The sequence below is a fragment of the Anoplolepis gracilipes genome, unplaced genomic scaffold, assembly GCF_047496725.1.
Source record: "Anoplolepis gracilipes unplaced genomic scaffold, ASM4749672v1 Contig19, whole genome shotgun sequence".
In the NCBI taxonomy this organism is placed as follows: Eukaryota; Metazoa; Arthropoda; class Insecta; order Hymenoptera; family Formicidae; genus Anoplolepis; species Anoplolepis gracilipes.
In genome coordinates, this window is record NW_027328667.1 from 1,324,975 (window position 1) to 1,338,245 (window position 13,271).

Below are 13,271 nucleotides of genomic sequence, written 5' to 3' on the forward strand. Positions count from 1 at the left end.
GTTACAAAATCAATAATTTATTTAAAAAAAAAAATATTTATTAGTAATGAAAAAATATGATTATGTATAAAAATAATTTTCTCCAAAAAAATTTTTTTTGCTAGTTCATAATAGAGTTGCATAAAAGAATGATAATTGAAATATTTCTTTTTTTTTAATAAATTTGCAATAAAATTCGTATTATTAAAATTGAATTATTACAAAATTTCCACCCAGCACCTTTTTTTCTCAAATTTAAGATGTTGTTAATAATCATTTACTAATAATCAGTTGCTAATGATAATCTACATATTTAGATTTCTAAACGATGACATAAAACCTCCATAAATAAGCAATAGAGAGAAAAAGAGAGAGAGGAGAGGAGAGCAATAAATGACAGCTACAATTGTTTTGCTGCTCACCGTTGTTTTCATCCCGCCGCGTAGCGCGTCAGCTTCACTCCGCGGCGCGCCGCCCGGCCTTCTCTTCCGTTGTAACCAGCCGCTCATTGGCTAACTTTAACATCGTATAACAGCGAATAGAGAGCTCAAATCAAAAAATGGTTCAGGACTTTTCGACTTGGATTTTTGTCCTCTATCTGATGGTATGTATCATATACATTTTTTTAGTTACACCCTGTATGTATATATATATATATATATATATATATATATATATATACACTGTATATACTGTATATATATATATACAGGGTGGACCATTTTAATCCATCCAGTCGAATATCTCGAAAACCAAGCCCGGGAGAGAAAAATGTTTCAGACAAAAGTTGTTATGGTTTCGAGGGGGCTACAAGACGATACCATTGGTTTGACCTTGAAAAGTCATTTGAAGGTCACGTGAAGATCACTTCAAGTTTTTTAAATGGAACATCCTATATATTTTTACATATTCTTGTAGCTCATCTCGAGAGCTTTCCAAAACACTTATGACAAAGTATTTTTCATTAAGTATTTTTTGAGTTATAAGGCTTCAAAGTTGCAGTATTTTGACATAAAATACAAGATATCTCGTAAAATATTCATTTTTTGATTATCTTACTCTAATACTTTTATGCACAGAATAACGAGACAAATCAATTGGCATAATTAAAACACATAATTATATTAAAGTAAAAATCTGAATTTGCAACTAACAGTTACACATTTTTACTTTAACATAATTATGTGTTTTTTTACACCAATTTATTCATCTCATTATTCTGTGCATAAAAGTATTAGAGTAAGATAATCAAAAAATGAATCTTTTAGGAGATATCTTGTATTTTATGTCAAAATACTGCAACTTTGAAGTCTTATAACTCAAAAAATACTTAATGAAAAAACATTTGATTATAGTGTTTTGGAAAGCTCTCAAGATAGACTACAAGAATATGCAAAAATATATAGGGTGTTCCATTTAAGAAATTCAAAATGATCTTCACGTGACCTTCATGTGACTCTTCAAGGTCAAACTAATGGCACCATCTTATGAGCCCCTTAGAACCGAACAACTTTTGAAACATTTCTTTCTATCTTTATTTTTTAGATATTTAGGTGTCTCAATATAAATGCCCCACCCTGTATATATACAAGGTGTCCGGTAATAATCGCCCGACCTTTCATGGGCAGATAGAGCAGGTCAAATTATTATCCCTTTTCTAAAAAAAGGCTTGTTATTTACATATTGTTGCCTTTTTTCCGAAATGCTGATTGGTTGTCTCGTTATCATGTGCGACTTGCTTCTCGCCTGCAAAAATGATTATAAAGGTCCCCGTTTTGCTCCAGTGTGTGATGTGAATCAGATATCACAGCCCAATCTACCAAATACACGTAAAAGTGTAGAATGTTACCTTTCAAATGGTTCTTTACAGAGCTCGATGCGATAATTATTCGCTGAACTGCAAATTGAAGAAGAAAAACAGCGTTCTTAATTAAATTTGGAATAACTCAGCAAATAATGATCGCATCGAGCTCGGTAAAAAAGCATTTTAAAAGTAACACTCCACACTTTTACATGCATTTGATCCCATTGGGCTGCGATACCTGATTCAGGCCACCGTCCCAAACTCGGACTTTTAATAATCAATTTTGTATTCTCTCACATCGTTATACGCCATTTTGAAAAAAATGGCCGAGCATAATTGCTATTTAAATATTCTTAAAGTGGACATTAAAAGCTTCATTTTGCATTTTTACACATATTTTTATCATTATTATTTACCAAGTTATGATTATTTAAAATTTGATGAATTTTTCCCACATTTTAAGTGTATCGCTTTTTTTAAGACTGAGTATATATTCACATTCAAAGCTTTATGCCATTTTTTATAAAGAGAAAAATTAGATTAGAAATTATTATTATATAAATATATAAATAATCATTATTAGGTAAATATGCTGAATAAGGGTCCCAGCTCTGATGACCTTGACCTTGACACATGTTGTCAAGGTCACTGTCCTAAGTAACGTTCAAAAGGTTTTAGTTGTCGCTCGTTGTTTGTTAGAAAGTTATAAACAAAAAATGTTTTATTTTGAAATGCCATAATTATTGTATTTGTTGCTTTATCTTGATATATTTTCCATATTTTCATAATCACACACGCACGCACGCACGCACGCACGCACGCACGCACGCACGCACACACAGGGGATGTAAATGGGGGGCTTTTGGGCCCCCTTCCCCCACCCACCCCGTGTGTGTGTGTATGTGTGTGATGGCAAAAGAAATCAAAACAGGAAGTAAAGAACAACACATATTGCCCTGTGCTTCGGATGCGTATACATGCGGACACATATATTCCCATGCATATCTGAAATATTGAAACCTTTGTGATATCGTGCAATGATAGTTAACAAATGCGTTTACTGTAAAGTTATTATACATTCTAAAATGTTACTTCACTTTCAAGAAGAACGAAAAATTACATCATATTTTTAAAATTTTTTGTCAATAACTTTTTAATAAACAACGAGCAAAACCTTTTGAGTTACTTAGGACAGTGACCTTGACAACATATGTCAAGGTCAAGGTCGTCGGGGCTAGATCCCTTATTCACCATAATTTCTAATCTACTTTATTATGTATATATTGTTGTATGTATGTGTAAATTTTAAAATCTCTACACGCAAATTTTTATTTTCTCTTGACTAATTACCGAATTATTTAATTAAATTTTTTACAAAATACAAAGAAATAAAATACTAAAAAAATTTTTCACAATTTTTATGTAATGCCACAATTAAAATGTGTTAAAATTCTTGAGCAATATATTTCTTTGTACAAAAATTATACCAAATAGGTTAAAAAAGTAACGATAAAAATAACTGTTAAATTCGAATTCATTACTAAAAAATGTAACAAATTTAATTTTTCCATTACAAGCAAAATTTGTAATATTATTACAATTACTCAAAAAATAACTGTAATAGTAAGAACGTTGTAAATAACGTGTTACTTTTTAAGCCTAAAAGTCATAAATAATGTTCAAATATACTAATAAGAAAAGAGTACATATAAAATATATAATATATAAAATATGCAACATAATGTATGTATATTTAATTTATGGATATATTCAAACTTACTGATTTAACAGCATACTTTACTGCTGGATTGGCCTGCAAGATAAAAGAATAACATACTTTTTTTTATAATAAAAATATATATAAAAGATATATTAGATATGAAAGATTAGTTCTAAGGATATAATACTAATTAATTGAAACTAGTTAAAACTATTAAAATGCTTAACATACTTTATCTTTCACACTACGGAAAAATGCAGAGCTTTCCTTTCGCATAGTGTAAGTCCATTCTCTGTACTGTTGCATAAATTTACTATTCGATTTAGCCGAATAACTGCAGGCTTCCATTTCAAACTCGTCTGAGAAACCAAGTCCTGAATTAAGCATGTTCAATCTTTCTTCTATAAACTAGAAATATTAGAATTTAGTATCAATTATAGTATCAAATAACTATTTATATATTTATATGCTAATTATATACTACATATAAAAGACTTACTTGTTGAAAAATTTGCAATTCTAACATTTTTCGTAAAAAAGGTTGCATGGAAGATGGTCTACTTTCGACAAAGGCATTTTGATTGAATGTAATACGCTCACCCTGTTGTAAAGTTAATGCTTCTCTATAACCAGCAGTTAACTGTACTAATGCACGCAAAAACGCTCTTGACACGCCATCTCCGAGAAGAGTTGATCTATTACGTAACGCTTTCTTCAAATTTGTCACCTACAATATAAAAATTTTTTATTTTATTATTTAAAATATATACATTATCTTATTATGTTATAGTGACGTATAATATATATCATAACAATATGTTGTTCAACGCACTACATCTTGAGGTAAAGACTCCAAATCTTGAAACGGCGATTCAATCGTATTATTATCGGCATCTAAAATAACAACTTCTCCTAAATCACTTTTGGGTATTTTCTGCAAAAAATATTATATAAAAATATGTATTATATGCGTGTATATATATATATATATATATATATATATATATATATATATATACATACATATACATATATATATACATATATATACAAAATAGTAACATACCTCAGCAAAAGAAAATTTTTGTTATAAATACCTGAAGCGTTAGTGTTGGTACTCCAATAAGAAATGGCATAGGCGCTAATAAATAATCTATTAATGATAAAGGCAAAACGGGGATATATATATGCTGCCAAATCATTGGATAAATTAAGGCATTGCATGCTTGAACGCATGCACTTAATCTCGATAAACGTTTTGAAATGAAAATAATACGACGTTCATATAACATAGATGCAAATATTATCATCATATTATACGAATCAATAGCGCTATAATATTCAGTCAAATTTCTCTGAAATAGTAAAATAGTAAAATATTTAGAAAAATAGTTGATAATAGTTTTATATTGTAAACCTATTATTTTGATAAATCCAAATATGATCTTAATACTATTGCTTACATTCTCTGGAATGCTAGGCAGTTGAAACTGTTTTGGACTTTGACAAATAAAATTCTGAAAAGATTTTTAAAATGTTTTAAATACATCGAAGATTATATAAAAAATAATTCAATAAAAATATATTAAAAAGTAATTTATACATGCAAAAAATGCATATTTTAAATTTACTTTACACGTACAAACAACACAAATATATATATAATCATAAAATTCTCTCACGCACTTACTCTCAAACATGCATTTACGCAACACGCAACACGCACACGCATGCACACACACACACACGCAGATTCTATAATTTTAACTAAACATAACTTATATGAATATTAAATAAATATCATTGATCTATTTTTATTCTACTACATCTTATGAACAATAACAACAGATTCGTTATCATTTCTGTTACATTTCATGTTTGTTACAATTATAGTTACAATAAATTACATTATATTTGAATAAAATTTTTATAATGTTTACATTATAATGTAACATCAGGAGGGTGAGAGAGAGGGAGGGGGGAGAGAGAGAGGGAGGGAGGGAGAGATGTTGGCATAAAAATAACAGAGGCATTGCATGTGAGCACAAAACATCAAATGAAGACTAACAAAATATAGTTATCCATCTTAACTGCAGAAGTTACAAAAAATTTAATAAATTTAATAAAATTTAATAAATAAATTTACATGTCTTTGAATTTGCCACACAGTGTACATAAAATAATTTTTTTTATTCGTTACTTTTTCTAATTATAAGTTATTTATTTTTTTAAATAAAACTACTTTAATATTTTATAAATTTATTCCTCTTGAATTTGCAACAAATTACATATTTTTTTTCTTTACACCAATTAATTTTTCTCATTATTCTGTGCATAAAAGAATTGGGGCAAGATAATCGAAAAATGAATTTTTTCGAGATATTTCATATAAAATTATATCAATTTAAAGTATGAAATATCTCATAATCTATTAATTTTTTTGGTAATTATATCCTTATAACTTTTTATGTAGAATTATTGAGAGGAATTAATCTATAATAAAAAAATTAAAGTAGTTCTACTTGAAAAAATAAAAATGATCTTTATAAAAGAGGTCATGATAAAAATTTTTTTACATATACTTTATAGAGAATTCAAAGCCGCGCAAATTTTTCTAATTAAATATTCTTGTAACTTCAATCGGTTGCGAGGTATTTACTCGGACATTTATGGATAGACACATTGTGTATATAGTAATTTCAGATTATACATATAGGGTGTTCTAATTTAATTTATAAAAAAATTTTATATTTATATTTTATAACTTAAGTAAACAATAACAAATAATTTTCACTTATTCGGACAATATTTGTCCGAAATATTATATTTTCACTTATTCAGAAATTTTTCGAAATTAAACTAATAGAAGTGGTTGTTATGATTTTATTATTCGTTCTTTTATATAGTTTGCATGCCTCAATCTTAAATGTGAGATAACTATTGTATAGTGTGTAGCATAGCAATAAGAAAATTAACTATTTTTTGGTCGAAGATATCTTTCAGTCATCTTTTTATTTTATCGAAAAAACAACTATAAGAAAATGACAATAAAATGTCTTTTCTAAGTTGCTGCAAAACTAATAAATTACTCTTTTATTGTATTGTATTGCGGAGTGACACAACCAATAAAAAAAAAAAGATAGTACACTTCTATCTTCGAAGATATTAAGGCTAATAGAATTGTAAATATTAAGGATAATAGGACAAGTACAGACGTAGTTGTGAAAAATGTACTTTAATTAAAAAAAAACTGTTATATTTAAAAATGTTGTACACATTTCTTACAAAAAAAAAATGATATCAAAAAATTGTGCGCCACGTGCCAACTAAGAATAAAAACTTATGAAATTTTAAATAAAAACATTTTAATTGGAAAAACTGTTGTAAAAAATAATTGTTTTAATTTCTTACAAAAATACTTGGCATTGCTAAACTGAACAATATCCTAATAAAATTTCAATATATTCTGTACATTTTACTTTGCAGCTATTGATGTAATTAAATTTATTTCTAAATTAAATTTAATATTTGGTTTAATATAAATTTTGAAATTTAGCAACTGCAGCTGTACTATATATAAATGTACCATTTCTTTACCTTTTTTTAAAAAGAATTTTTTAGAGATATCATTCTTTTTGGTAGTTTTAAATTACATTAATAATTTGAACCCTCTCTGCATTATTGTATATATTTTTAAATCCAATGTGTCCATTAGTGCCAATAATATATGTATCTTAGATTGATTCGCTAGTTAAAAATAGCAAAAATTGTTTATAAGCATATTCAATTATATATTTACTAAATTTTTAACAAATAATCGAAGGGTTGATCACTAACAGTTATAATGTACAAAAATTACCCTTTGATACGGATTACCCTTAAATTATACCTCGGATTACTTAAGATTACCTAATAGTATCTCAAATTAAAAATAAATTTGAAAAAGAAATTTTATTTTAAATTATTTTAACGCTAAAGATTATTTAGATTTACCAAAAATAACCTTAGATTACCCAAAATTTTGCTGGGATTGCCGCTGAATTACCTAGCCCTTCTACAAAAATTACCTCAGTGACCAATCCCTCGCAAATAATATATTTTATAAATATTTCTTACATATAATTCTTGCTATTTTTCAACTAATCAAATTATTCTTAAAGTATATTATATGTTATCTTGCATATGCAATAATAATTTAAAAGTACTAATTATATGTATTAATGATTTATTTCTTACTTGAATTATCTGGAAATTATATAACTTTTTTTTATGTAAACTTCTTTATGAGTAAATTTTTCCTGCAATATTTAAATTAGATTAATAATGTTAAACCTTATCTGCATTAATATGTATATTGTTAAATTATTATTACATATGCAAGATAACATATAATACATACATCTTCAAGAATAACTTAGTTCTTAGTTCGTCGAAAAATAGCAAGAATTATATATAAAAAATATTTATGAAATATATTGTTTGTTCTATTAAACAGTTTAGTGAATATACTTGTTATATACAATTGAATATATAATTCTTGCTAGTTTTGAAAAAATCAAGTCATTGTAAAAATGCATATACTATATATTATATCAATTACTTTGAATATGCTATAATGATATATTTTTTGCATAATTACTATTCAAAAAGTGTATAATAACAGCACACTCTTACAAACTTAACCGATACTTGTTAAAACTGTGTATATGATTATCACTATTATGAGCGTACTACAACAACGCCGCAATATGACAGAAATGAGGAACGTACATTTTTCCGACGAAGAGCAACACGTTTCTTAATCGAAATTTTCACAATTGAAACTTTGCATCATAATACTTCTGTTTGTTTTTTGTTTAATTTTCCTTTGCTTTCTTGTCACCAATTTATTTGTCACTAATCTTTTCATGAGCTTTCCATACATTATAAAAATATTGGTCCAGCTTTTTTCTTGCCAGGTTCGTTTAAAGATTACCTGATATTTTCTTTTTTGTTTTGAGATTTTATAGCTTTCTTAAAGATATAATTCAAAATATCTGTTATAATACTAATGTATATTATATATTATAATTATTATTAATATATTAATAGGTAGTCTTCTCACTATTTTGTATTTCAATTCGTTTATTCTTAAAAATATCCGTTTATTACTTTCTGTTGCTCTTATAACTTCTTCCTTAATTATATCACCATTCGTTTATCTTTCTTATTAGCTATTTTTTTTTAATAAATTGTTTTCTTGAACCTATAGAGTTAATTCCTAAATTCATCCATTACTCATATAAGTTTTTCTTTTTTATTTCTTGCTAATTCTGCTAATTTTCCATTCTGTTATTTTTGATAATTTTTTCAATATATATACCTTTTTATAACTAAAAAAATTCCTTTTTTTTATTTTTTGTTTTAATTGCTATTGTTTTTACTTTCTTAAATTCGATGTAATTGCTATTTCATTGTAATTGTTAAATTTCTTAGTATTTCTTTTTTATATTTCTTATTATTTCTCTGCATTTCTTATTTCACTATTCTATCAAAATTTTAAATTAAATCTTGTTATAAATCTTATTAATTTCTTGTGTTTCTGTGTTTTATTATCTCTTCTTTTGCCTTGACTATATTTTCTATAAAAATATTGTATTATATTTTTCAATGCTCGTTTGATTTTTATTCATAAACTTATAAATCTCCTTATATCTTTTATTATTATCATTATTATATTACAGTTGTACACACTGTCGTAAACTCGTTTCTTTATTTTTTCTGTGCTGATAATCTTGTTTTCATCTATTGCTTCACCAAATGTTATAACAATCTATTCTAGTCTAATTTCCTTCTCCTTCTTCTGATTCTTTCCATTATATCAAACGAGTGGCATCTGATAACTCATATTGCTAATTGGTTAGTGAACACTAGGATCAATTAATCAATCGTACTGGTTATTTAAAGGTTGATATATGTGCTAACTCTCTATCAACTAGATATTTTTTCATGTTTTTTCTTATATACTACGCACAAAAATATAGGGAACACTTTTTATACGCCAAAAAATGGGCTATATTCAACCGATGTGAACCTGGCGCTCGACTTTATGAAAAAAAAAAATTAATAATATAGTTCGTTTGTACGTCGTTTGTACCTGTTTGTACCACACTTTATTTCGTTTGTACCTCAACCGGTTCGGAAATAAAAAATAATCAAAAAATGGCCAGCGCTCGACTTTAAGATATTTTAATTTCATTAATGCCATTCGATAGAGAATCGTTTGTACCTGTTTGTACCTCTTTTCAAATCGTTTGTACCTCAACCGGTTCGGAAACACGGCCATTTTTAGTTTTAGAGTAACGCTATACCGGTATTTCCGCTATTTTTTTTAGATATCGCGAAACGGCCAACGGGGTTCGATAGAGAATCGTTTGTACCTGTTTGTACCTTTTTTCAAATCGTTTGTACCTCAACCGGTTCGGAAACACGGCCATTTTTAGTTTTAGAGTAACGCTATACCGGTATTTCCGCTATTTTTTTAGATATCGCGAAACGGCCAACGGGGTTCGATAGAGAATCGTTTGTACCTGTTTGTACCTTTTTTCAAATCGTTTGTACCTCAACCGGTTCGGAAACACGGCCATTTTTAGTTTTAGAGTAACGCTATACCGGTATTTCCGCTATTTTTTTAGATATCGCGAAACGGCCAACGGGGTTCGAAAGAAAATCATTTGTACCTGTTTGTACCTCTTTTCATTTCGTTTGTACCTCAACCGGTTCGGAAATACGACCATTTTTAATTTTAGAGTAACGCTATACCGGTATTTCCGCTATTTTTTTAGATATCACGAAACGGCCAACGGGGTTCGAAAGAAAATCGTTTGTACTGTTTGTACCTCTTTTAAAGTCGTTTGTACCTCAACCGGTTCGGAAATACGACCATTTTTAGTTTTAGAGTAACGCTATACCGGTTTTTTTTTTTTTTTTTTTTTTTTTTTTTTTTTTTTTTTTTTTAGATATCGCGAAACGGCCAACGGGGTTCGAAAGAGAATCGTTTGTACCTGTTTGTACCTCTTTTCATTTCGTTTGTACCTCAACCGGTTCGGAAATACAGCGATTTTCGAGTTTTGAAATTAACGCTAAACTCGTATTTCCGCTATTTTTTTAGATATCGCGAAACGGCCAACCGGGTTCGATAGAGAATCGTTTGTAGCAGTACTTAACCGCGTTGGCCGTTTTGCGATATCTAAAAAAATAGCGGAAATACGAGTTTAGCGTTAATTTCAAAACTCGAAAATCGCTGTATTTCCGAACCGGTTGAGGTACAAACGATTTGAAAAGAGGAACAAACAGGTACAAACGATTCTCTATCGAACCCCGTTGTCCGTTTCTCGATATCTAAAAAAATAGCGGAAATACGAGTTTAGCGTTAATTTCAAAACTCGAAAATCGCTGTATTTCCGAACCGGTTGAGGTACAAACGAAATGAAAAAAGGTACAAACAGGTACAAACGATTCTCTTTCGAACCCCGTTGGCCGTTTCGCGATATCTAAAAAAAATAGCGGAAATACCGGTATAGCGTTACTCTAAAACTAAAAATGGTCGTATTTCCGAACCGGTTGAGGTACAAACGACTTTAAAAGAGGTACAAACAGGTACAAACGATTTTCTTTCGAACCCCGTTGGCCGTTTCGTGATATCTAAAAAAATAGCGGAAATACCGGTATAGCGTTACTCTAAAACTAAAAATGGTCGTATTTCCGAACCGGTTGAGGTACAAACGAAATGAAAAGAGGTACAAACAGGTACAAACGATTCTCTATCAAACCCCGTTGGCCGTTTCGCGATATCTAAAAAAATAGAGGAAATACCGGTATAGCGTTACTCTAAAACTAAAAATGGCCATGTTTCCGAACCGGTTGAGGTACAAACAAAATGAAAAAAGGTACAAACAGGTACAAACGATTCTCTTTCGAACCCCGTTGGCCGTTTCGCGATATCTAAAAAAAATAGCGGAAATACCGGTATAGCGTTACTCTAAAACTAAAAATGGTCGTATTTCCGAACCGGTTGAGGTACAAACGAAATGAAAAGAGGTACAAACAGGTACAAACGATTCTCTATCAAACCCCGTTGGCCGTTTCGCGATATCTAAAAAAATAGCGGAAATACCGGTATAGCGTTACTCTAAAACTAAAAATGGCCATGTTTCCGAACCGGTTGAGGTACAAACGATTTGAAAAAAGGTACAAACAGGTACAAACGATTCTCTATCGAACCCCGTTGGCCGTTTCGCGATATCTAAAAAAATAGCGGAAATACCGGTATAGCGTTACTCTAAAACTAAAAATGGCCATGTTTCCGAACCGGTTGAGGTACAAACGATTTGAAAAAAGGTACAAACAGGTACAAACGATTCTCTATCGAACCCCGTTGGCCGTTTCGCGATATCTAAAAAAATAGCGGAAATACCGGTATAGTGTTACTCTAAAACTAAAAATGGTCGTATTTCCGAACCGGTTGAGGTACAAACGATTCTCTATCGAATGGCATTAATGAAATTAAAATATCTTAAAGTCGAGCGCTGGCCATTTTTTGATTATTTTTTATTTCCGAACCGGTTGAGGTACAAACGAAATAAAGTGTGGTACAAACAGGTACAAACGACGTACAAACGAACTATATTATTAATTTTTTTTTTCATAAAGTCGGGCGCCAGGTTCACATCGGTCTATATTCAAACTGTTGCAGCTCGATGAAAAATCATCGTAGAAAAGTTAAAAAAAAAAAGCATTTTAAAGCTTGAAGTTTCAACTTTAACGCGCTATCGATAGTTTTTAAAAATGTTTGTATTTTCCTTATTCTATGCTTTAAAAAAAACACATTGTTTTGTTCCTTAAAATTGTGTATTTTTGAAACTCTGCAACTTGATAAGAAAAATTCTCTCAATAAATTTAAGTAAAGTTTCATAAAGTACAATGTTTTTACCTACAAAATGCTTTTTTTTAAACTTTCCTACGATTTTCTTTTGATCGAATTACATTCTCATTTAATCATTTTTAGACAAATTTAAAAAAATATATAGTATTTTATATCATTAAGATTAGGTAGTTTACATTTTCTTTTAGAGTGAAATAAAAATAAACAGCCACATATCTATGTAAAATGTTTCCAAGGCAAAAAAAAATCTTGGGTTGAAATATGTGAACGCAAAAACGTAATAATTCCTATCAAGAAATAGGTAAATATTGACATTAATGAACCAAGCTCCAATGACCTTGACTTTAATATATGTTGTCAAGGTCATGACCCTGAGTAACATCCAAAAGATTTTAGCCATCGTTCGTTGTTTATTAAAAAATTATAAACAAAAAACACGTTTCATAAATAGGACATAATTTTCTCACATCACGTATATTTAATGAAGCGTACTTTTAATGAATCTATTTATTTAAATGTGATATATTAAATGCGTAGGCGGGGGAGGGGCTTTGCTCCTACCCCTGTATCCCCATCCCAAAAAACCTAACCTAACCCAACCTGTGTCTGAGGTATAAAATAGATTTTGCTTCGTAACCTAACCTAGGTTAGGTTAGGTTGAGTTAATTTTTTGGGGGGGATGTTACTCAGGGTCATGATCTTGACAACATATGTCAAGTCCATTGGGGCTTGGTCCGATAATATTTATATTTATGTCTTTTTTCTGCTTTTTGGAATTTAAAAAATTTAAATAAAGGAAAAGATTATATAATTTTACGAGTAGCTAAATCTGAATCAAAAGTTTA

The 13,271-nt window shown here is 29.2% G+C and overlaps 1 protein-coding gene across 6 annotated transcripts in view; it reads right to left on the reverse strand.

Annotated features, from left to right (window-relative positions):
• LOC140675560 (DENN domain-containing protein 1A) overlaps positions 1-13,271 on the reverse strand; it is a 68,872-nt gene that overhangs the window by 50,572 nt on the left and 5,029 nt on the right. For all 6 annotated transcript variants that reach the window (XM_072910148.1, XM_072910145.1, XM_072910151.1 and 3 more), the window contains 6 exons: positions 4,967-5,020; positions 4,601-4,858; positions 4,336-4,437; positions 4,003-4,230; positions 3,735-3,911; positions 3,564-3,596 (listed from right to left, as the gene is read on the reverse strand). In XM_072910148.1, the coding sequence (XP_072766249.1) occupies positions 3,564-3,596; positions 3,735-3,911; positions 4,003-4,230; positions 4,336-4,437; positions 4,601-4,816 (756 nt within the window). In that variant the 5' untranslated portion in view covers positions 4,817-4,858; positions 4,967-5,020. The remainder of the gene's footprint in view (positions 1-3,563; positions 3,597-3,734; positions 3,912-4,002; positions 4,231-4,335; positions 4,438-4,600; positions 4,859-4,966; positions 5,021-13,271) is intronic.